At 39.2% G+C, this 25,547-nt stretch overlaps 2 protein-coding genes across 2 annotated transcripts in view; both read left to right on the top strand.

The window, feature by feature from the left end:
- Positions 1–25,547, top strand: part of LOC115419215 (paxillin-like) — a 36,696-nt gene that overhangs the window by 7,613 nt on the left and 3,536 nt on the right. The window contains exons 2-10 of the mRNA XM_030133861.1: positions 15,141–15,310; positions 15,398–15,483; positions 15,696–15,835; positions 16,419–16,608; positions 16,713–16,860; positions 22,606–22,764; positions 23,345–23,518; positions 25,130–25,211; positions 25,335–25,483. Coding sequence (XP_029989721.1) covers positions 15,141–15,310; positions 15,398–15,483; positions 15,696–15,835; positions 16,419–16,608; positions 16,713–16,860; positions 22,606–22,764; positions 23,345–23,518; positions 25,130–25,211; positions 25,335–25,483 — 1,298 coding nt within the window. The remainder of the gene's footprint in view (positions 1–15,140; positions 15,311–15,397; positions 15,484–15,695; positions 15,836–16,418; positions 16,609–16,712; positions 16,861–22,605; positions 22,765–23,344; positions 23,519–25,129; positions 25,212–25,334; positions 25,484–25,547) is intronic.
- Positions 17,684–20,546, top strand: LOC115419216 (flocculation protein FLO11-like). The gene is made up of 2 exons (XM_030133862.1): positions 17,684–20,194; positions 20,459–20,546. The coding sequence occupies exon 1, from the start codon at positions 17,727–17,729 to the stop codon at positions 19,161–19,163; it is 1,437 nt and encodes a 478-aa protein (XP_029989722.1). The 5' UTR covers positions 17,684–17,726; the 3' UTR covers positions 19,164–20,194; positions 20,459–20,546.

Raw genomic sequence — 25,547 nt, 5'->3', positions numbered from 1 at the left:
GGACAAGTCACATTCCTTTGTCCTTTTTGTTGGCGGACTCCTTCACAGCTAGATGTATGCTAGATGACAGGAAGTGCCCTTAATCAGGTTATTGTTTGCAGTAGCAGTCAGGAAGATTCTGTGCCACTGCCCGTAAGAATAGACGACCGCTCAAAGACTCCACATTAGTCATGGTAACTTGTGAAAATGTCTCATTTTGTCCTATTTTTGTTGACTTCATGTGATGTCTGGACAGTGGGTGTTGGTTTGCAGTTTGCCTTTGTAAAGGGGGGATTTTTGTCATATTTAATGGCATCAAGGAGTGAAATTTCAGACCAAACCCAACATAAAAAAACCCTTAGTCTCACCCTCCCCTGCAGTGGCCCCTCTAGAGCCTGAGTTTAGTTTGTGTGTTCTGGCCTTTTTATTTTAGGGAGATACTAAATGTAGATGACTTTTTTTTTTGCTTATGGCATGAGTTTTTTTCATTTCATCAAGATAATGAAGGGTTTGACTAATATAGAGCATCACAAAATTAAGTTGAAACTGGATACAACAGCCGGAGAAAGCGGAACAGAATGGATGGATGGATACAACAGTTACAAAATGTAGACCTTTTATTGTGCAAACTGAAATGTAGTAAAACCACAACTTTACATCAGCTTTAAAGGGGTCATATTTTGCTAAACCCACTTTTGTTAATCTTTGGTTCATTTATTTGTGTATTTGGGGACACTAATTCTTCAAAAAGTTTGAATTTTAACCCTCCAGGTGCTGCAAAGCTATCTTTATATTCATTTTGGCAAAAATCGAGTGGATTTCTACAACCTGTTTTAATCCCTTCTCAATTTAAGTCTATAACTAGTTACGTTACAATATTTGCACATATAAGGTCAAGACTTCTAATGAACATTTCTCCGACTACACTATAATTGTTTGTCAGCAGCAGTGGCCGTAGTCCATACTGAAAATATGTCCAAACTTCGAGCTGATTACCTCAAATGTTCAGTTGTTGGTTGAACGGGGCAGAGCAGCACAGCCAACAACCTGGCGGGCGTGGTATGGGAAGTGGCTCATTTTCATTTAAAGGGGCCAGCACTCAAAATGACCTTTCTGGTGTCATTACTCAGAAATAGGAATGATGATGGACCTGTGGAGTTGAATTAATGAAGAATTCAGACCCAAGCATAGCATTTACAGTTTATGTAGACCACAGGGAAATGTTTTAAAATGCATAATTCCATTAAAAAACAGCAAAATATCACTCCTTTGACATTGCTTCTTTTTGAATCCAAATCACAACTGTGTATCCATGCATAGATGAATTGCTGGTCTGTAATGTTACATAAAGAGAACAAATTGTTGAAAATGTTACTGTTGCAATATTGTAAGTGTCAGTAAGAAGGGTTACACAGTTAACAGGAGTCCCCTCTCTGTAAGGGTTAGCTGTTGAAGTGTGACTGATAATTTAGCTTGACAACGATATGAAATTACAGAAAAATTTCATAGTGGACATTAAAAAATATTCTTGTTCTTCTCAGTTTATCAATAAGCATGAATTTCCAGGCACATTACTTGCATGTAGACCCTCCATGACATTGAAATTTACAAATAATTGCAGTTAACAATATTATTGTCTATCGTTTTACCTTTATACCAACTTTGTTGTCTAATCATAATTCATGTTTAGTCACCTTATGAAGAAAATTTTGATTGTAACAAAAAGGAAAAGCCATTTATTGATGAAAGCTGGAAAAATATGAAATTCAATTTTAAAAAAAGAATGAAAAAATTGAATGGCAAATAAGACATGACTAAAATATCCAAAGTCCAGTACTGAACATAAAAAATCAAACATTCGTATATGTATTACATACTACATTATTCATATGCATTTCATATATTTATTCATTCGTTTCCTGAACTGCTTAATCCTCCAGAGATATGTGGAGGTGCTGGAGCCAATCCCAGCTACCAATGGCTGAAGGCCAACTAATACATATATGTATTACTCATATGTATAATGTACCACAACTGATAAAAAGCAATGTGAAAAAAGTAAATTGGTAGAAAAGACCAACTATATTGAAATACTGAATGAATAGAATGGAACAAAAAGAGGTGATGCCATTAAAAAAAAGCACAGTCAAACTACAATAAACAATGTTTAATGAGTTATAATGTACGTTATTTCTGTGAGTTTCAGCCAACTCTTTTCATTCAGGTGAGTGAAGCCAATTTTCACAATTCTGTAAAACCATTTTGATATGGGAATTACGAAATAACTGTGACAGTCCTAGCTGCATGTTGTATGTGGAAAATAATATCCATACTCTCCTCCAGATCTAGGAGTTGTGCTGAGTTTGTGGCATTTTCATACTCAGTTTGACAGCAAATGACAACACACCTGATATGATGCTTCTGATCCTCTGGTGCAAGCTGTGACAGCAAAATATCCGGTGTATCAGTTATGCATAATATATGAAGATGCCACGGTGATGTGCAATTGGATTGTGACACAGTCAGCTGTAGTAAAAGGACACTGTTGTTAAAATAGTGGCCATTTGGTTCAGTCTAGTGAATGGTTCTTTGTAGTATGAAAGAGAAATATAGTCTTTCAAATGCACCTGTCTGGTTCTGTCCTTTTGAATGATTCCTGAGAGAGGCTGTATGTTTGACACGGCTGATGCCTTTGATAACACATCTCTGTTCTATAAGGAAATGGGTTTATTCCCTGCAGGTTTCCTCTAGCCTTGGCACATGTTGAAAAAGTCACTCACAGGCTGCTGGTACTGGCCTATTTGGGAAATAAAGCCATGACAATGAACTGTCTTTGATGAATTTTGGAAGTCACAGTGATGGAGGATGTGTGTACATGTGAGAGACAGTGAATATGTGTGTGTCTGCATGTGTGTGTATAAGATTGGTTTTGCTTTAGATGGATTTACAATCAGCATCTGGCTTGTTAAATAGGATCATTCAGGAAGGCTGATGATGGCTGTGCTCGGGTTAATGACAGCATCAGTGATGTCGGGTCAGACTCACAATCCTGCAGGTTTATAAGGGTGCGGGCTTAACGGGCCTTTACACATATGCTGGTTCTGGCACTCGGACAGAGCTGATTGTTTTCCAGTGGAGCGATTTGGCCCGCTTTGCAGACCCTCCTCTCCATCCTCTTCCCTCTGTCCTTGTCCTGCCACAGGGGGACAAAGAGCAGCTTGTTCCTGGAGCTGTGACCTACTACTGCCTACCCTAGAAAAGAAGGAGAACCAGACCCAACTGATTAGCTGCTGGGAAAAATCTCCATCATTTCGTCTTTTCTCTGCTTCTTATCTGTGTCTGAGTCACGGTAGCAGCAAGAGAATCAAAGCAGTCTGGAAATACAGTACTTTGAGTTCTCCATTTCAGTCTATGCCGCTTTTTTAAAGTGGAATTTCAAAGAGTTCTAAAAGCATTAAAACACCTGGCTCAAATGCAGTGAAGCTCAGGCCTTTAAAGTGTTTTTCTTCTCTTGCGTGCAACAAAATAACCACAGGATATGTGTAAACCACAGCTTTTGCGCTGAACAAGAGGCCTTTGACTATGGGGAATGAGAAAGTGGAGATAGTCTGGACACAAAACATGTTTTATCTTTTGACTAATGTTATTCTGATGTTACAACCGTTTCTTTCTTTTCTGTTCTCATATACAGATTGTTTCTTATTATTCATACACAGACTTCAGAGCAACAAAGCAAGAAATTAAATCATCACATGTAGCGTATAAGAATAGCTTTAAAACAAGCATGAGAGGAAGTAAAAATGACAGATAAATATAGTTGCAAGTGTTGTCACAAAATGCACAAATTAGGGAATGAACACACAACCTCACATTGTCCAGTTTGCAATGTCGAAGTTGTTTTAACAAAAGCAAAAAAAAATTAAAATTACATTCAAAGAATCAACATAAAATTATATAGTGCAAAATGCAGTGGTAGTCTTGGCTTATATGTTAGGTTTCTATACCTCTTTACTTGATAACAAACCTAAATCGGGTTCATCAATGGGAACTTTAGTCTAATAAGAGAATATCTTTAGATTACTTTAATAGCCTTTATAATAAGTTGCTTGTTGAGGTCAAACACATACAGCAGTTTCCGGGAAAGCACTCGCAAGCAGTTTGTTAAGGCGGTGGCTATCTGAGTGCAAAAGAACTGTGAAACTCCTTTGCATCTGCTTTCACGCCTACACCCTGGTCTGCAGGTTTAACATTTAATATTTTAGCACCATTACATCACTTTGGTACAGATCATTTTTTTACTTCTGACATCCTGTAACCTATGTGAACACCGGAATTGTGAAAATATTATGTGCAAGTTGTATCTAAGAAGTGAATCTTAAAAAAATATGCCTCTTCACTTTATTTATAAAACTATTTTAGTGGTGGCTTACTGTAAATTCATGTGGCCATGGGCAGTTTTAAAAATTCACCTACCAAAACTCTAAAATTAACATTTATCTTGATTATTTTTATCTATACTGAAACAGAAAATGTAGAAAAGGCCAATTGAGGAGAGAAATATTTTTTTTATTTTTAGAGAGAGTTTTGCTAGATTTAATGTCTTAATGCTAATCCAAAGATTCTCTATACAATGATGATGCACTGTACACAAATAGAAGGATAAAAGAATGGAAATAGTAATCTAATATCATAATCTTCATTAGTATTAACTTTATTGTAATAGTTATTGGCTTGTTGTAATCTTTGTGTGGGGCATCAGATGATAGTTTATATTATACCTCTGTTATCTAAGCTCTGTAGACAAAACAGCTACAGTAAAACTACAAATTACCAAATTTTTCTGCACTGACTGTTGTCAATAGCTGCACTAAACTGTTTGGAATTGTCCAAAGAAGGCTAGAACTGTCATAGGTAAACCGTGGATCAACAAACAGCAACTTAGCAAAGATAATAACAACTTTATACTATCATAAGACTCAGAATTAAACTCACCCCTGTAGAAGAAACGCTAATTTCAGCATCAGACGTTCATTAATATCTGTCTCCAGTGGAGAAAACAATAACAACAACAGCAGTGCTTCTAGCTTTTATCACTTTGGCGACATCCAGATGACGACACTTGTGGTATTTTTCTTTTGTGGATTCTAAAAGTTTCACATCCATACATGTATTGTTAAGAAATATCTGCTTTCAGGGGAAAACGGGAAATCTGGGTTAAAATGGTGCAATACGTATGCCACGCCTGTAAGTGGTGCTGTACACAAACACAGACAGAGCCGCAGGATACACTAAAATCACAGAAGAATGCAGTGAGCATTTCCATGAGGTCCTTCTTCTTTAAAGTATCTGACCCGTATATGTGTTTATGCGTCTCCGCTGGTTGTCGAGTTGGTACAGCATCACCAGGTTTTGTTGTAGTAGTGCTAATAAATATAGAAGCGCCTGCAGCACAAACACAACTCTGTAATCCACCATTGTTGTTGCTGTTGTTGTTACATGTGGGGTTTTCTTCTTCTGGTTACGTGGTACTATGGCATCATTGTTTCCAAAAAGTGGTGTTTTGCCTATCCATATGGCAACCTGAGGGCGGTGTTGTGAGATTTTTCTGCTCTGGGACACGTTCTCCAAAAATACAGTTTCAGGGCACCGACAATGTCATGTGGATGAAAACACTGAAACGATATTAAACTTGTGCGGATTGATAGAATTTCATTGTCATGTATACAGGGCATTTGTCCCTTTCTTTGGCTCTAAACATTGTTTCTTGGTGGTTCTCATTCTGTTTCATCTATTTCTGATTAGAGGTAGACTGATATATCTGCCATCGACCTTAATTTTTTTTTTGAAAGCAGATATTTGATCAGTAGTAAAAATGTTATAAGATATTTGATCAGGCACCTGTGTGGGCAGCACTTGTAGTTCAGTAATGTTAAAAGAGGACTATGTGTACGTGTATTAATAATTTCATTTTTATTGCTGCATAAAAATCTTAATTATCTGAGTGTTTCAATTGTATTTACGGTCAATGTGCTTTCAAAAAAAGTCTGCCTTAAATATTGGCCTCAAAAATCGGCTGTAAATATTGGCCATCGGCTAACCAAATTTTTAAAAATCGGCATCAGTCTTCGAAAAACCCATATAGGTCGACCTCTATTTATGGTACTTTGCTTGAAGACCTCATGGCGTTAGTTTTGCTCACCATGGGAGACCAACGGAGTGACTCACTACTCCCTCTAGTGGACACCTAAACTCCTCAGACCATCATAAATGGATACAGTACATATCTCTACAGTCCAATACACTGGTGTCTTTGGTAGAACCTCAGAACTCTGTCTTCTAAACACTATTGATAAGTTTAGGTAATTTTGTAATATTTGAAAACAGAAATACTACATATAGCTGCTTTAAGCTCTGAAATGATTAAGAGTGACTGCACAAAGATGCAAGTCAAGACAGTGACGGTGTTTTAATTTAGAAACCTTCATGTAAAGACTGTTAATAATGTTATTGTTTTCACGGTGCTCCTAGAGACGTGTTTTAACAGGATTCAGCCTGCAAGATAAAGCCTTGGTTAGCAAAGTTTTTCTGGATCTGAGACTGTCGAATCAAGTTCTATCTGAACATGATGTAATTGTATTGAATCGTTTTGAGAATAGGCTGCTGTCTAAGCAGTCGTATTCTGTGACTTAATTGCTCGTGTGCCAGTTCTGTTTAACAGTATTTGTAGTTGCACTTTATTGATTTAACCATAATGAAACTCCAAACAGACTCAGGAAAGACGCAGCACAGCAAATGTAATGTAATATGTAGTTTGAGCTGGTTGGGTGGTCTGTAATGTCCCACTGTTGCTTTGACCATTAAGGCCATCCATCATCTACCGTGTGTCTGTTCTCCCACAGGTCAGGGTCGGTCGGGAAGGTATTTATAGTGGGCCTGGATGCCTCTCTGGTATGTGTATGCAGCCCAGCTAAGAGGCACCTGTGTGCAGTTGCGTTGTTCGGTTGTTGCACCTGCGTTTGTGCGCGTCTTTCTTTGCGAATGTGTGGTTTTAGTGTGATTTAATTTTCTGCTTGTGTGCCTGCTGGAGTGCACCACATGAACACAGGCCTTCTGCTGTCTAACACAAGCCCAGAGGGGAGTAAAGCATAAGTGCGTGCGACTCCATCTCGTCCTGTTTTTATTTTCCTTCTGGTACAGGCAAAGAAAGGGTTTCATCATGTCTGTGATATTCTGTCAGCTTGCATCACGTTGACAGATAATCTTTTTTCTAAATAGAACATGAAAGGTTGTCGCTTCATGTCAACACAGACCCACATTTCCAACACAATACAGATTAACCATGTGCTCTTTTTTATATGAACAATTGTTTTAACATATTTCTTACACATCCTGAAGAAACATTATAGGCATAACTGACATTTTTCTTTCTCTGGTTTGTCTGTTTCATCTTGCCTTTAATTCCTCCTTTTCTGTCTTATCACACTATCATGTTGAGTTCTCATTTCTAACCATCTCTCATAAATTGAAGACGAGCTGTGGCATGTCAGGAATTCATATCAGCCGGCGTGCACCTTGCTTCCTATCAGATACAGAGGGAAAAAAATTACAGGAATGAGGGAGGGGGTTTTAAAAGAAGCCAGTGGACATAAGCAAACTTGCTGCGTGTCGACAAATTGCAGGATTACAGATGATATACATCTATTTTTGTTAGTTTCACTTTAGTGTCATCTCAAATGTCACTAAATGCCTTGGCATTTATCAACCTTCCAGATAAAGCTAGCTCTGTAAACCAGCACTGAAAAGGAAAAGCAGAAGCATGCTGGGCTGTCACACACAACTCAATATCACCCCCTGCAGGCATTAATCGGTATAGATGTTTTTTTTTTTTTTTTTAACATTACATTTGCTACTACTTATTTCCTGAAATGAACTGCAAACAGCAGGGCTAAATAAACAGGAGGAGATGTGTTGAGTAGTCGACAGGATTGATTCATTTCTGTGCAGTGGTCAGTGCTGACAGGGGTCTGGGTCCAGCAGACAGGATGTCCTGTCACAGTTAATGGAGGCTGGTTTCTGACTTGAATTGATCCAAACTCTCAGAATACAAGTAGCACTCTAATGTCACTTGCTTTAATTACATCCCATTTATGTTTTATGTAGATGTTGATGGTAAAAGGGTGTAATTTAGCAGCTGATCATCATCTCCTGCTCGTTGTGGTTCCCATCATTAACTCTTCAAACAGCTTCCTTTCCATATTTGTTTTTCTGCATCCTATGTTTTGGATTTTCTTGCTTTTTCATCTCTTCCGTCACCCAGAGTCCCCTTTTTATCACTCCCTGCCCCCCCCCCTCCCACCCACCCTTTCTCTCTTTCCTCTAATGAGCCCCATACCGAGCAGCGTTGGTGTAATTAAAATGCACACCATTCATCTGGGAGGAAGGGAGTCTCCTTAATCTGCGTCAACCCACATTTTAGCCCCTGAGGATTTTTTTTTCTTGGTGCACACACTTCCCATTTTTACTCACTATCTCTCATGATACTCCACTGCCATCTCTCATTGTTTCAGCCCAGCTGTGCCTTACCAGGCCATATTTAGTGCTGTGAGGACATGGAAACTAACAGGATGCTTTTTTAATTATACTACTTCCACACAAGGCTGTTTGTCAGTTTGTAAATGACACCGACTTTTTCTCCACATTATCTGTTTTAGATGAAAAGCAGTGGGTCCTTCTCCCTGCCTCAGCCTTCTGCTTCTCAGGAACATTTAATTTTTTTTCTCTAAGAACACATCAAAGTTTAATCCCATATCTCCTCTCCTCATTTCAGGCTCATTTCAGGGCTGTTCTCTCTTTAGGAGTTCCTCGTTCGCTGTAGTTCCATTTTTGGTCACTGGGGAACTCGTCTGAGCTTTGCAGCAGAGTGTCGTGGTATGTTCGCTTGGCAGAGGAGGCTGACACACCTCTGTATTTGTGGATGGGTCAGAGCACGCCGAGCAGCACACTGTGTTCAGAAAACAAAGCTGTCGGGTTTTCTTTTTAGTGCTTTGATTGTCTGTTTTCTTTTAAAATGATGTTTTCTAACCACATTCTCGAGTGCAAATGTATTAATTTTCTATAATTTGTTCCTTCTGTGAAAGTTAAAGTTATCCAAACACATTTCTCAGTGCTAGTCAGTGTCTAACATATGATGCATTTCATGTAGCCTGGAGGGCAGTGTTTGAGCTGTAGCTGCTGATTCTTTATGGCTGTCGTTGAGGCCAGTTCAACTCGAGAGCTAAGTTGATTAACATCTCTTGTGTAAACCATCTGGACTTACATCTGTTGACCGTGTTTTCCACCAGCTGCAGTAAAACTTTCTTTTGACATCAGCTGCAATGGATATATGTACAGTCCAAGGTCTGCAGATATTCATGCAGATTATGTCTAAAATTATGTTTTGGAGCAGTATAAAAGCCTTTGTTTTACTTCATCCTCTATATACGTCTGGACTTGCTCTATTCTTGCCTGATCCAGTCATTCACTTCACCTCTGTGTGTGTGTGTGTGTGTGTGTGTGTGTGTGTGTGTGTGTGTGTGTGTAAAACATGTAGAATAAAATGAATACAATCAGTGAGGTGTTAGTTACTAAAGCATGCATCATACAGTGACGCACAAAGATTTTCAACAGACCTATTCTGAAACACAAAAAAACAAAATACGCATAGGAATTGTTCAGATTACATAAATTCTTCTTATTATCTGACATTAAATTGACACTTTATACTCATACTTTATTTCTTTATTTTAATATGTGAATGTACTTAGAAAGTATTCACATCTTTTGAGTTTTTGTAAAAGAAATATCAAGTTTCTGCTCTAAGTTAATGTCATTTAACAGATGAATTTTTTCTGTAAATGACAAAAAAGAAAAAAAAAAAAATGTTTAAAATTAAATACATAAATAAGCTCATTTGGGGTGATTTGAAAGACATTTTCTGAACAGTGATTATGTCCAGATAGTTAAACCACGTGTCATTTTGACACCTATAATAACAAAAAAAATAATGGTTTTTAGAAAATGTAAAGTGGGTATACATATAGGAACATATATGGTGCATTTCTATGCTTTTAAACCTTTTTTTGTTTGTTTTTTTTTTGCTGGAAATATGCTGTCAAACTGAAAATTTATACGTTCAGTCAGTAACCCGACTGCCTGCTGTGAATCACTGTGGCGAATCAACTGGACTGTGAGAAAATATCGTAAAAGAGAAGTATTAACCTCAGGTTTAACAACAGGAAACCCTCTCTGAATACATTCACTCTCTGTTTGTCAGGCTACATCCGTCTGTGTAAAGGCTTTAAATGGCACCTCACATTTATCTTATCCCTTACCTGGTTTAGACATCCAGATTAGTATTTGTCCTATGTAACTGTGCTCTTTGCTACCAATGATCAGGCGATGAGGATACAGATACACACACACACACATACACACACATACACATACACACACACACACACACACACACACACACACACACACACACAAAGAGCTGGCGACAGTAGTGTAAACAGTGCACTGTGCTGTGTCCATAATGAAACTCTGTGGAATGTGTCTGGGCTACTGAGTCCAGAAAAGAGTCTCTGCTGTGAAACCCAGTCACCTGGCATGTTAGTCATGCTGATCATGCTAACCATGCTAATGCTAAGTTGGTCCAAGTGGATCTGGTATTGATGCGGCTCTGCTTCTGCCGTGTCTCCTCTCTGTCTGGTGGAGGCAGGACATTGCAGTCCACGTTACCCCTGTACCAACGATAATATAGCACTTATTTACAGCTTAAAAAGTGTTAATTTATTAGCAGCTGGGAATAGGGTTGCAATGAGTATCAGATTAATTCATCTGAAACTATAAAATTAATCTCCAACTTTTTTGATATGATTCATTGTTTTGTTTTGTTTTTACCATTTTTAAGGAAAAAAGTCCAAAATCTCTCTTAAAGGTTCACAACACGACAGTTTCTTATTATATCTCATTATGCAAAATCTCTGTTCTGTTACCTTTCAGCTTATTGTAAAGTCTGAGGTTACATGATGCTTCTGCACGCATGTGACGCAAGATTTTGGTTACCGTGTTTTCAGAGAGTTGCAGGGGTTAAATATGTGATTCATGTCTTTAATTCTCCTCAGAAGCAACACGGCAGCTCCTATAACTGATATTTTAGCTTCAGTTTTCCATAGTGGGATCAGGCGTCACTTCTATAGAAGGAAAGTGTGTGTTTTACCCTGACTTTGTCTGCTGCAGCTTTTAGTTTATATTCTGGTTTCATTACTCTTCTATGACAGTTAACTGATCACTTTTGGGTTGTCAACCTGATATTTAAGGATGTTTGAGGAGCTTTAGGAAACAATGAACAACATTGTTCACCATTCTGTGACATTTTATGGCCCAAACATCCAGTAAATTTAATGTGGAAAAATACTCAGCAGATGGAGTGATAGTGTAAATAAATATTAGTTCCAGCTATTAGTTGGGCAGGTTATGTTTGAAGCATTGAGTGTGTGAAAATACAAAGAAGCTGAAAAATAAAATTGAATATTTCATCTATATTACATTTTGTAATTGTATCTTTACTAAAATAGGAGAGAAGTATTGTTTGGCTCTAGTATTGAAGCTAATTTTGACATTTAATATTTTATAGATTATTAGCTACTCTGCTAAAAATGTAGCATGTAATTATTTTAGTTACTTCATCAAAATACATTGACTATATGTAACTTACATTGGATTACACTTATTACCCCACCCCCCGAAGGAGAAACGAGGGGTATTGTTTTTAGTTTGGTTTGTTTGTTTGTTTGTTTGTTTGTTTGTTAACACTTTAGCAGCAAAACTATTGGTTGAATTCATACCAAATTGTGTTTATAGATTACCAGTGACCCAGAACAGATGTGATTACATTTTGGGAAAAGTAGGTTTAAGTTCAAATTTTTTTTATAATTTTAAATATTTTCCTTTTACTTGTAATGGGTGAAATACGTGCAAGGAGCTGGATTTTTTGTGCCCTGCACCACATGTTTTTTTATTTAACCTTTATTTAACGAGGAAGTCCCTTGAGATAAAATCTCTTTTTTGAGAGAGACCTGACCAAGAGGCACATCAGTACAATACAAATGAGTGATTTGATTATTTATTTAACACATGTTTTAAAATGGGCAATAAACCTTTAAGTCTTCAACATTATTTTAAACCTGGTAAAATAAGACATGATTAGTAACTGTAGTTTACTTCACTAACTGTAACCATTAATAGTTACATATTCAAATGCTATTTCATGTAATTAGTTCCTCTTCAACACTTGATTAGTTCCTGATAAATCTTGTTGCTGAGTATAATTGTGCTTTTGTGATGGAGATCATAACTTAATAATCCAGTCACTGTTTTCCATAAAGAAAAAAAATAAAAATAAAATAAACCACAGTGAGTCAGGAGTGACCTAAGCAGCGTTTGTGCTGACAGGGGGAAGGAGGGGCTGATTACACCTTTATATACCTTTCATACCACTCCCTTAGTTGGGCATGTCACTGTTGATAAGAGCTCTGCTTGCTTTCAACTCTCCTCATTTCTCAACGGTGCTGCTGCTACTTCATCCGCCGTATAACGTGCGTAGCCTGCCAAAGTTAGACCGCTTCTGCTTCAGAGACTGTTTTCAGTGGGTCATCATTTGCGTGAGTAGTATCTCTAACTTGGGCTTTCAGGCAGCTAACCGGGAGCTGGCATAGCAGAAGGGTGAACTTAACCCGCTGTCATTAATTTTAACCCCTCCTTCGCCTCTCTACCCTGACCCCACCACCTATCCTCCTACTCCTCCCCCCACTTGGTCTCTTGTTCTCTTATGCTGATGGTAGAGTTAAGAAAGGCAGTTCCTGCCTGGCAGACAGTCTGTTTGGGTTGCCTCCTTCCTCCTCCATTTCTTATTTTCTGTCTGTATTCTGTCATCTTCATTTCCCTTGGTGTTTTTCTGAGGTATGTCTTGGCTTTATGTTACTTAAACTGCCTCAATGTGTGATTTAATGCAGAGGAAGCTTTAGTTTAGTATCCTATGATAATCAAAGTCATACTCTAGAAGCAGTCAGGTGTAGTTAGAATAATCAGTAAACTTTGCATCTTGTATGAGTTTAAAAATGATCCCTGTGTTGTTTAGCAGCTTTTAATTGGCTGTGGTTGTTTTATTTTGGTATTTAATTCTCTCCTGAACACATGTCTGAGGTGAATTTGTGCAAAATTGAAAAACAGATTATTCATCTAAAGCTATTTTTTTATTAAATTCAGTGTTTGTTTTTTTTTAGGACTTGTGAAATTCTGCTAGGGAAACTAAACACTGCTGTGGCGAGTGAGCACGCTAAAATAAGCCTAAGCAGTCAGTAATACAGTCTGTGCACTTCATTAAATCCCCTATAATGTTATGTGTCTCTCTACCTACTGGTTAGGATGGCTAAATTAGTAGTTGTTTTCATGGCTCACAAAATGCCAAATAACCCCTTCATGCAGCGATAGTAGTGGGTGGATGTCGAGCGTGTATGGCTGCAAACGTAACTGTGACTCTTGGATTTGATACATGTCAAGACTCCAGGCAGACAAGGGTCAATGAGTAACCAGAGGAGCGGCAGGACAGGCTGCATGATTCAAGTTTTATAACTCCACATGGGTTTTCACTGATTGCGAAAGAAGATGTAATTTACTTTGTGCATGTGTAACTGGGGATGAGTTATCTTCGACTAATATTGCTGAATTTCAGTGAAAGAGTCGCTAGTATGTGCTAAATTTAGTAGTTGATATAATCTTGAACTGGTTTGTGGTGAAATAATAATAGGTTGGTCAGAGTTATTACATCTGTATAAGTCGGACACAAATACGCACATATCATCACTATTTCCACATTGTTTTCCACTTTTTTGCATCTTGTTTTATTCTCCTCTAGGGGCACTTTACTTCTATTTGGTACCTGCTGTTACTATTAGTAATTCCTCTGTATTTTTTAATATTAGTTTTAAATAGAGAGTTATTTGTGTTAAATCTGCAATAAATGTACAGTTCTTGTGTACAAAACCCAAAGGGGAAACAGAAATGTACTTTTTATTTATGTGTTCCAGCGTTTGATGCCAACGAATAGCTGTTCTTTTATTTTATGTGTGTGGCACGTCTATAAATTAAGTATTGTTGGGCGTATAGTTGCATAAAAAGACCCACCATTAATCACAATTATTTATGTGACACTTAACTGTCAATGTAGGGTGTATCATTGTTGATGCACAGTTTTTAATGTACTAAGGTTACTACGAATACGTTATTTGTTATATCTTTTATGTCTGATGTGAATCCCAGCAGGACATTGGGCTAATGGGGATCCTTTTAAATAAACAAGCAAATAAAGTAAATTTCCATTTAGTGACAGCCCTGGTTGTAGCTTCACCTGCACAGAGATGAGATGGAATTAACTGTCGAACACTTTGCAGTCAATTAAATAATGCACAATTCAAGGCATTATATGAAGGCGGTTTAATCTTTTATAGTTCACTCATAGAAATACTCTGAAATTCAAAATTTCAACCTTAGTGTGTTATTGTAGGAGACAACAAGACTATTATTTTTGTGAATTAAAAAAAAAAGAAATTATTTTCATGTAGAAAATGAAGGTCAATGAAGTTACCATATTTGGTTCCGTACCCTAAAGTGGCAAAAAAAAAAAAAAAATACAAGAAGTAAAAATAAAAAAAATACAAGAAAAACACATGTAAGGTGAAAGGAACATGTATTATAGAACAACCAACATGAGTGCTGATCCAGACCCCTGTCCACATCCACATTATCCCTTTGAACATCATTCCTTACATTAGTACCATTACTTCATGGTACCTAACAAAGCAGGTACACTCACTGTTCATGCAGAGGTGGACCTTACAGACCCTTGTAGACCACATTGGACCTGAGATTGTTGCCTCACTGTCCTCACTGTAACTGGTGCTGTAACTGTCTTGGAATGAATGTGGAAATGACCAAAAATAGTCACTTGCCTGATGAAGGGTTAAATCCTGAGGCACCTTCTTTAAGATAAAACATTACCACCAACAGTTCTAGTGATGCCAAACCTATGATGATAACATTTTGGTTTTGTGTTTGTGTAGATGCTTTGTTGGCGGACCTTGAGTCCACAACATCCCACATTTCCAAGCGTCCCCTCTTCCTGTCAGACGACAACGCCTACTCCTTCCCTGTTGGGACTCAACCCCAGCAAGACATTGTCTCTCCACCCGCTTCCACTGAGCAAACTCTGAACGGACTGGATGAAACGGCGGTAGATGCATACATTCTGTACATGTTACTGTAAATGCCGTCATCCTGGGTATTCTCTAGTGATTAAAACTTCACTTCCTCCTCTCAGGCTTTGAACTCAGCTCAGAGAAGTCCCTGGTCTAAAGATAGCAGCAGTCCAACGCAGCCTGCTGGTGAAGAGGACCACGTATACAGGTAGAATGGACACTATTTCAACAGTCTCAAAATAACTTAAAGCTCGCCTCTCCCAAGAGTATCTTCAGGAAAGTTTTTAGGATCATATGTTGTTGTATCCGACTACAGTTTTTAATTACAAGGAGAACATTAAAAGTATGTACAAGTAATATACCCATAGTTGTTTTATGATAAGCATTTGTCACGACATTTATTTCTCTGCTGCTTTTCAGTTTCCCAAATAAGCAGAAGACTAGTGAGTCACCAGCTGTTGCCATGAACTCCTCTTTGGGTAGTAACCTGTCTGAGCTGGACCGTCTGCTCCTGGAGCTCAACGCCGTCCAACAGAGCACCCCTAACTTCCCCACAGAAGGTACTTACACACTGAATATCATAAGAATCCTACCATCTTCATCACCCTCAAAATACAAACATGCATTAAGTCTGATTTACACAGATGCTTTATATAATCAATGATGTAAAGCACAATGATGGACTATAGAGTTCATAAAAAAAATCAGATGGAGAAAATTCAACGGACACAGTTTGGGTACTTAATATGAAATGCAGATGAATGTATAGTTACAAAAATGTTGTAGAAATAGTATTATATTATCTGTCTAAAATGATGCCGAATTCAGGATTTTTAGTCAATTAACAGGAAAATGGCATCACACTATTGTTTCTGTACAGCAGTGGAAAAAAAGTTTTCAGACACCCTTAAAACTTTACACAATCTCAAATATTACAATGAAATCTTTTTTGTGTTTCAAAAGGTCTGGCTGTATCAGACAGACACCAATAAATATGAATGTTTTTTTGTGTTATTGTTAACAAGAAAAAAATAACTAAATTCTTGACAGTTTCACCATGTCTTGCGTTAGATGTGTTTCATTATCTTGCTGAAACATCATGGTTATGTTAAGGACCTATGGGGCTTTTCATGTTTTTGTCAGAGGAGGCAGCTCCACCACTGCCTACCAGCAGCATCATCCACCATGTACAGGAGAACGGAGTCCCTGCTGCAAACAAGATGGCTCCACCTGTTCTGGAGAAGCCCAAACGCGGTGTTCGGGGAATAGAGGATGTACGACCAAGTGTAGAGAGCCTCCTGGATGAACTGGAGAGCTCTGTGCCCTCACCCATGTAAGACTTTACACTGCAGAATATCACAGCCACCTCCGGCATTGAAGGTGCTTCTATTGGCATGAAAAGCCAATTTATTGTTGTTTTTTTCCCCCCACTTTTAGTCCCACTCCATTGGTAGTGTCAGATGAACAAACAGATGGACAAGAGGAAACACCAGCACAGCAACAGGCCAGAATGTCTGCCTCATCTGCCACACGAGAGCTGGATGAGCTAATGGCCTCCCTGTCCGACTTCAAAGTCCAAAGTAATGTAAGTACCCTTCACAAGTCGCAACAGTATGTGGCTCTAGGGATGGTACACTTGTTAAAGGATGTTTATTTTTGGTATCGTGCAGCTACTTAAGACTATGCTGCATGTGCTTAGAGGTTTGGATGACCTAAATTAACTGTGGATCAGAATGTCCATATTTTCCATGTTGTTTGTTTTTTTTTTTTTTTTATTATTATAAATGGGCTTCTGCTTCTGATTGTGTTCCACAGGGAGATTTAGGGGACTGTAGCGTAGGTGATTTTTGTATACAATAAACATTACATACACACATTACACAATACATTTAAAAGTACACCAATAGTGGTAGGGGCTATGTAATTTATAATTTGGGACTAGTCTTTGTTGACTACAGCAAAATATTCCAGATTTGGGTCAGTATCAGATGTGTGTTTCAGATTTATCTCTCAGCTATTTTGTGGATGACCTTTGAACTTCGGTATTAATATGTATGACTGTGCATTATTGTAGCAAGATTGCAAGTACAGAGGTTGTGATAACTGGTTGATGCAGCAAAACTAACTTCTGCAAAATGTCAAGCAATTTAATAACATGCATCATTAAGCATTCACCAGGCCTGAGCACACAATTATAGCATTTTTGTTGATGAGACAACAGAAAAGAAATGAAAAGTATTTCTGCATTTCGTATTCGTTGTAAAACAGCCCTCTGCATTAATTTCCTTCTTCTTGGTTTTGCATGTGAGACACTTCGCTGTTCATTTCCCTCTTTCTCAACCTGATTTTTTTCTATTCTTTCTCTCTTTCCACCACTGTATGTCTTGTCCTTATTTCATTCTCTCATAGTCTGGCTCTCAGTTGTCTGTAAATCAGGAAGAAGTAGACCCTATGTTGGCAGCTGGTTTACCAGCCAGCCATGCAGGACCTACCCCACCTCTAAATCCTCATATCGGTTCAACAGATACCCTTCTACCCTCTAGTTTCATCACTCCTTCCTCTACCCCTCTGCCACTCGAACTTCATATAGATGAAGACGGTTCGGCACATTCAGCTGGTTCCACTGTAGTTCTGTCAACATCCAAGAGCGCTGAATACTCTGCAGTCCAAGAGAAACATGCTGAGGGCAGTGTCACCTCTCAGATCTCTCATGTAGAGAGCCTCAGTGTCTTCAGCACCCAAAAACACTCTAGTGAGGCTGATGTTAAAAGCTCTACACTGTCAGTCTCTAAAACTTCTGCAAGTAATATAAATCTAGTTGCAAAGAGCCCAAGTCCAAGTACTGTTAGAAAAAGTCCTGGTCCAGTTCCTGCTGTTAAAAGCCCCAGTCCTGTTGTTTCCACCGATATAACCCCAAATCAAAATCAACCTGGCAAGACTTCAAGCCCAGTCCTTAAAAGTTACAGCCCAGTCACCATCATTCAAATTCCAGAGGCAGCTGTAGAGAATGACAATCCAGTGCCAACTATTACAGAAACAGTGCCAAAGATTTCTAGTCCTGTAACAGTTCCAAGGCTTTCAAGTCCGGTGCCACATCCGGTCCCAGTCCCTGCCATCTCTAACCCAGAAACTGTTCCCAAGTGCGCTAGTCCAGTGACAATTCCAAGACTTTCGAGTCCAGTTCCAAAGGTTTCAAGTCCCTTAACACTATCTAATATCTGTAGTTCACCAACTGTGCCCAAGAGTTCCAGTCCAGAATCATATCCCAAATGTGCTTCACCAGTAATGTTTCCAAGGCTGTCAAGTCCAGTGACGGTTCCAAAGAGTGAAACTGCAGTTCCAAAAAATTCTCCAGCAGTCATCAGGAAAACATTCACAGTTCAAGGCACCAGCAGTCCCAGAGCATCTCCAGTTTCACCTGCTGTTGTCTCATCAAACACCCCATCTTCCCTCACACCACAAAAGCAAGGAGGTGACGTATTAGATTTAACCTGGCCTTGCCGAGAACCGCTACTGGATGATACTTTAGACAAACTTTTAGCCCCCACCTCGACCCAACCAGAACCAATCGCAGAGAACCAGCCACCTTGTTCTATTTCGCCTGGATATGATGACAGACAATGGGAGGAGGAGGATGTGATTTACCCAGAATTCAGCCGCGAAGGAACACTGACGCCCATGACTGAGTCCAGCTGGATCGATGAGTGTCTCACGCCCTCAACCTGCCCCGGGACACCAGATGCAACGCTGGACCTGCCCCTACAGCAGCCCTCTGCTGTGGAGAGGCTATCTGCTTGTGGACAAGTAGGAGGCTCTAAACTTAACTCTCCCAAAATAAGCTTCTGGCATGTAGCTGTTGAAGCTTTAAGGCCCCATGTGGTTATTTGACCTTGTCGTCTAAAATATGAAATATTATAGACAGTAATGGCAAAATGGCTGTTACATGACTAAACAAAATATACTGTAATCATGACCTTATTTTGGGAGAGATTCAGTGGAGTAGTACCTAAAGGGTTTTGATGAAGAGAAATTCCTCAGACTTTTTTTTTGTGGTGTGATGCATGTAGTGTCATTGCATAGCAGTTACACAATGGCTTGAAGGTAAAGTCTCCCTTTAAAGACTATTTGTGGCTGATGTTGAAAGCTTTGCTGAAAGGATGTCTACACAGGCCCTCACTTGCATCAGTCAACATTGCTGTGTTAGTCATAGGGCATGGACTGCCAAGTTTACGCAACCAAAGGATGATGCCAGCAATACGTTTTTGATCACTGATCACCACATAGAAAGTACATGAAGAAACGAATGCGCGAGGAATTGTACATATGTTGTAGAAACACTGATTTTTTTTTTTTTTTTACTGTCTTGCTTTTACACTTGCAGGCGCATTTGCAAGCATTTTGTCGCAACTCCTGCATGCCTTGTGCAGATACCAGAGTAGCTTTAATTCACGGAGCGGGAGACTTTCCTAGCACATTTGATTGACACATGAGTGCCTGACAAAAAAAGGCAAGCGTTTTAACAGAATTTAAATTTTTCTGAAGCTGCTTGAGTGTTTTTGCCGCTCAAACAGACATTGCCTGCCCTGCTTGTGTTTGTAACTCATCACAAACCATGTGATGAATGGCACAACACCTCCTTATCATGTATTCTCCAGCTCAAGTCAGTTATACGCCGCACCAAAGAGACCTCCAATGTGCACCCAATGTACAGAGAGGGACTTTTGCGACGTAAAATGGGACCCATCATTGTAAATAAAAGCAACTCGCAAGACCGACTCATTGAGGAGCTACAGGGGAAACTGGGAATTGGGCGAGTTGAGCGCAGACGTAAACAGCAGCCAGATGACTGGCTGACAGAGGGAGTCATCGTCATGTCCAACCCACAGCGAACACGGGAAGAAAAGCCATCTGTGGATAAGGTAGAGATAAGAAACGCATGACAGGAGTTGTCATTATTCCTCTGGAACCACATTCAGTTGGCAGTAATATATCTCCCTCACAGCTTATGTTTGGTTGGCTTGCAGTCAAGGAAATAAGTGGCATATAAAACAGATTTTTTGCTTAATCAATTTGGCTTTTTGGTGTCTGTTTTGTTTCTCATACTGTTCTTTTTCATTCTCACTCTTTTGGTCTTATCCTTTTGCTTTCCTGTTTGTTCTTTCCTTTTCCCTTCTTTCCATCAGATCATCATTCCTCCAGATTCACCCGCCCCACAGAGAAAAGTCCTCTCCCCTCCACAGTCTCCCCCAGCACCCAAAAAGTTGCCCCCAGTCAAGCAGACTCCTCCACCACTACCTCCTCCCCCTCCAACCCCTCCTCCACCTCGAGAACCTACCCCTCCACCCCCAAAGGAGCCTACTCCTCCTCCCCCCAGAGAGCCCACACCTCCCCCCGTCCAGCCCCCACCATCACCTAGCCCCCCTCCCAAGCCTGCCACACCCCCTCCACCTCCCAAGGTCTTTGTATCAGTGGGTTGTCAGACGGAATATGACCCCATCTTCCCACCACTGCAGGCATGGATCACCTTTCTTCACCCACTTGCTTTCACTGACCATATCCACTCTGTCCATTTCCTATTATCCACTTTTTTCATCAGTATTTTGCTCTCTGGTACCAAACTTTGCTACGTTTATAGCACCGAGTACTGAAAAATGTCTTGTTGTTTGGCTCCAGATTTCAATACCCATGAAGTAAATCTCATCAGTATCAATTCGTGTAGCGAGTATACAACTTTTATAAATTTTTATTAATAAGTTTTATTGTAATGCAAAAGCGGTTCGAGTAGGAACAGTTTAACAGTTTAAAATTGACAATTTAAAGGTTCAATATGTAAGATTTGCAGGTGAAGTTATGTGAAAGTACGTGGAGTTTGAGTGGTAGTCTATGTTGTGCTGAGGGCTAGTTTTTTGTTGACTATGTTGCAGAAGACATTGAAGGATTTTCATAGAAAAAATAGCTCATTACACAGAAGTTAAATTCTGAAACAGTTGTTAGCTTAGAGATGGAGTTAGCTAATGTTAGCAAAACAACCACTGCTTAGCACAAACTCAATCCAGACTTCATACCTTGATTTGTAGTGTAATAAAATAGTCTTTTTGTTGAAGTAGGAAGCTATTATCAAGAAAGGTATTGAGTACAAACTGGTTGTAGTTGTGCTGGTTTTGTAGAATAGTAAGCGGTACACAATCCGGCTCTTATCAAATACAGTAGTCATCATGGATTATTGTGAGTTATTCGGTTAAAATCTAAGTACCTACTGTAGGGCTCTTTATTTGTGCGGGCTTCGTGTTGCTAGTGTCCATCCATGCCAAGTGACAACGGGTAGCCTCTTTATAAAGCTTTGTCTGAAATCCAGTCAATCCAGATTACGATGGAGCTGACATTCAGGTTGGAGCGACTTTTCTAATTCTGACATCTGATGGCGCCAAGAGGTGTGTGGTCAGAGTGGAAAGGAGAGTTTAAGAGCTTAGAGGCAAGCAGAGTGTAAACCCCCTATGTTCCCATTACACTAACTGTCCTGCCATGCACAGGAATGGAAGACTCGCAGCGCAACTGAAACCTAATCTGACACATGACAGCACACTTACCACCACGATTATAGCAGCTCCCATCGGGCTTCCGTCAACAGGTCCCACTAGGTTAGGGACCAGTATGTCCGTGCTAAATGCCTTGTACCAACACCTCTTTTAGAATCCATTATTGTGTTGAAGCAGTTTCAGAGCAGATTCAGGGAGTAGGATATAGATATGAGTTTGTGTAATGAAATGTCCAGTAAGAGGCCTGACTATTTGATCGGTAAGAGGGAGTGACTGAGAATCTATTTTCTCTCTCAGTGGAATGAAAGTGTGATACCTGAATAACCACACCATTTAAAAAGTTTAGTGTTACCTTACAGTAGCCAGATAATTCTACACATATTTACATGAGCAATATTGATCATGGACTAGTGTTTGAACATATTTTGGCCTCAGTTACATATCTGTTGTGGAATTCTCTTCCCATCTCAGCTGTTAATCAATACTCAACCACAAAAAAGGCAACATAACACCATTCAATTTTGTTTGTGTTTAATGAAACTCAGTGCATCTCTACAAGCCTCCATATAAATGAGTTTCAAGTACAGAATATTACTGTTATGTAACAGTGAAATTGCATACTCTACCATTTCAGTGAGTGAATAATCCAAAGACCGACAACAAAAGCAGATGCATAAATGAATCACATTACATTCACCAATTATGTGTTGTGAGAAAGTGTAAGCAAGGCATTCTGAGGTAACTGTATAGCTGAACAAAGCAAAGACATCACTTTGGTTTTTCATCTCCCTTAGATCCAGTCCCAGGGAAAGATTTCTCCCCCCGAAGCCCCCAAACCAGCCAACAAGTTGGACAACATGCTGGGAAGCCTCCAGTCCGACCTCAACCGACTTGGAGTCCAAACCGTGGCTAAAGGTGTTTGTGGTGCCTGCAAGAAACCGATTGTTGGACAGGTGATGATACCACTAATATAGTACATGTTAATGCACATTCATTTCACATTAGATTTGAACTCGCTGACTTGTTAATAGAAAGCTTACAGTGAATATTATATCTGTGGTATCAACACATGGAATATTTAATAAAATCTGATTTAAAATACCCACTGGGCTCATATAACATTATCAAAGTATGGTCTTACGGAAGAATGTGGTGAAAAGATGATAACAGTCAAGATTTATTTGCCCACACTGAATGTACTGTGTCTTATTTGAGGTCAGATAGACTTTATGAATAATTCGGCTTGTATTCAACCGATGACTAATAAATGCAGGAAAATAAAAATCTTTTTTTTTTTTATCAGGCGTCTCACTCACGTAAATGTAATTACTGTTTTTGTTGCAGTTGGCTTTGTATTAAGTCAAACTATAGAGTAATGTAAAGCAGCTAGCTGACTAAGAAAGGATTAGCAGCTCTTTTTAATATATCATTAGCTCACTGTGCAGATTTTAAAGCCCCTTGAGGCATATCTGAAAATTTGGGTTATTAAACAAAACTGACTTGACTCCAATGCACTGTGTCTCCTTACACCAGGTGGTGACTGCCATGGGTAAAACGTGGCACCCCGAGCACTTTGTGTGCACCCACTGCCAGGAGGAGATCGGCTCCAGGAACTTCTTTGAGCGTGAGGGGCAGCCATACTGTGAGACAGACTACCACAACTTATTCTCACCAAGATGCCACTACTGTAATGGACCCATATTGGATGTTAGTAATGCATACATTAAAACACACACACGCATACTCATAGGATAACGCTGTGTGGATAATGATATTTATTATTAATAACTTAATGGATCTAAGCCCCGACTGGAAAAATCATTACATGTCAGAAAATGTCTTCTTAAGCCGATGTTAATGCTCACAAACACAAATGCATGCATACACATTCTTTGAATGCACTGATTGAATCCATTTTAAAGGTTCAGTGTGTATGCTTTAGGGGGATTTAGGAGATGTATTTGCAGAAATTGAGTATAATATTCCTGATTATTTTTTAAGTGAGTATAATCATACAAAAATGTGAGTTTTCAATGTTTTACAAGTGGTGGTTTACATCTATAGAGGAAGTGGGATGTCTTTAATGTTGATTTGAACTGACTTCCTCTTCTCTATTTTCCATTTTATGGCGGATGCAGGCAGTGTTAAAGTACATTACTGTCTTCTACTAGTGTTAGCTACAGTTAATATCGCTGTAAGTAAAAGATTCAGAATGGACAAAAAAAAAAAAAAAGCACTGGCTCTAATGACTGACACCACCTTTTTTTTTGCAGAAACTGTAGGTGTGGTTGTTGCCATTTCATTTCACTAAATACTCCACACTGAGCTGGGGAAATTCAGCTGCTATTATTATGTTCATTTCCTGATGGTTTAATCTTAACAGTAACTACAACATACCTAACCAACCTCTTAGTTCAAAACCACTCTAAATCCTCAAATGTGATGGTGTACAGGGTATTCCCCACAGTGTTTCTGTATAAACAGGTTAAAGTCGCCATAACAGACACAGAAGTGAAGTGTCACTGCACACTACTCTCTTGTCAGCACTCAGTCTTGACATAGACATGACACACTCACATTTGGTTTGTCAGCCAGTGTACTTACACACATGTGGACACATTTACACACTCAGAGTACTTAAGGAGCCTGAGGGGAAGTAGACGGTGGACTTCAGCCTCATGAAAAGCCAACTAGAGTTACTGTCAAGACTTCCTCATGCCTTCTTTTGAACTGTTCCAAATATGCACACATGTAAAGCTGGTGTTGTTTTCTTCCCTTTTTGGTTTAAAGTTCCATCTGTCATTAACATATCACAAATGTGGGGTGATAATTTGGGTTTAGGGGCTTGTTACTCTTCACATCTATGGGAACAGTTTTGTCAAAACATAGAAAGTGATGAATTTTCTTGATGGTGTTTATAAGTGCAGTTGTATGTGAGGTGTTGATTTTTAACATTGCACCTCCTGGTGGCCATTAAGTACTTGTACTTATGTTTGGGAGTTTGCGAGTGTGGTTAACAGTGAGTAATACTTGCCCTGCTCTAGTAAATGTTTTAAAATTTTGTGCTCCGTGGACAGTATGAGTGTGTCTGTTGCTGAAGCTGCTGATAAATACTGGAAAACATGAGCTGACAGTCACAGCATACCAGCTCCTCCCATTCTGTTTCTACAGAGTTTTCCTGCCCTCTACTGGCCTCTGACTCACATAACAGCATAAATTCTGTTCTTCTATAGTCCAACATGAGGGGCCACGACTCCTCCAAGTGATTATGGGTCACTCCTCTAAAATATTCAGTGTCCGATCTCCTTTGTTTCACAGAAAGTTGTTACTGCTTTGGATAAGACTTGGCATCCTGAACACTTCTTCTGTGCCCAGTGTGGAGCCTTTTTTGGACCTGAAGGTATTAGTTCATTTCATTTACCATCATAACATGTGGCTTGTGAAGAACCCAAGCAGAGCTCTGTTCTCTGTCTTAAAAAGAAGAGTGCATAAAGAGTTGGTTTCTGTCTTTTTTGCTCACTAGGCTTCCATGAGAAGGATGGAAAAGCGTTCTGCAGAAAGGATTACTTTGACATGTTTGCCCCGAAATGTGGTGGCTGTGCCCGTGCCATCCTGGAGAACTACATCTCCGCACTCAACGCACTCTGGCATCCTGAATGCTTCGTCTGCAGGGTGAGTCTCACTACATATGTAGTTTTTTTTTTTTTAGTAAATGCTTTGTCATGATTGAAACTTG

Source organism: Sphaeramia orbicularis, chromosome 5 (genome assembly GCF_902148855.1).
Source record: "Sphaeramia orbicularis chromosome 5, fSphaOr1.1, whole genome shotgun sequence".
In the NCBI taxonomy this organism is placed as follows: Eukaryota; Metazoa; Chordata; class Actinopteri; order Kurtiformes; family Apogonidae; genus Sphaeramia; species Sphaeramia orbicularis.
This window is presented reverse-complemented; position numbering and strand designations above follow the sequence as displayed.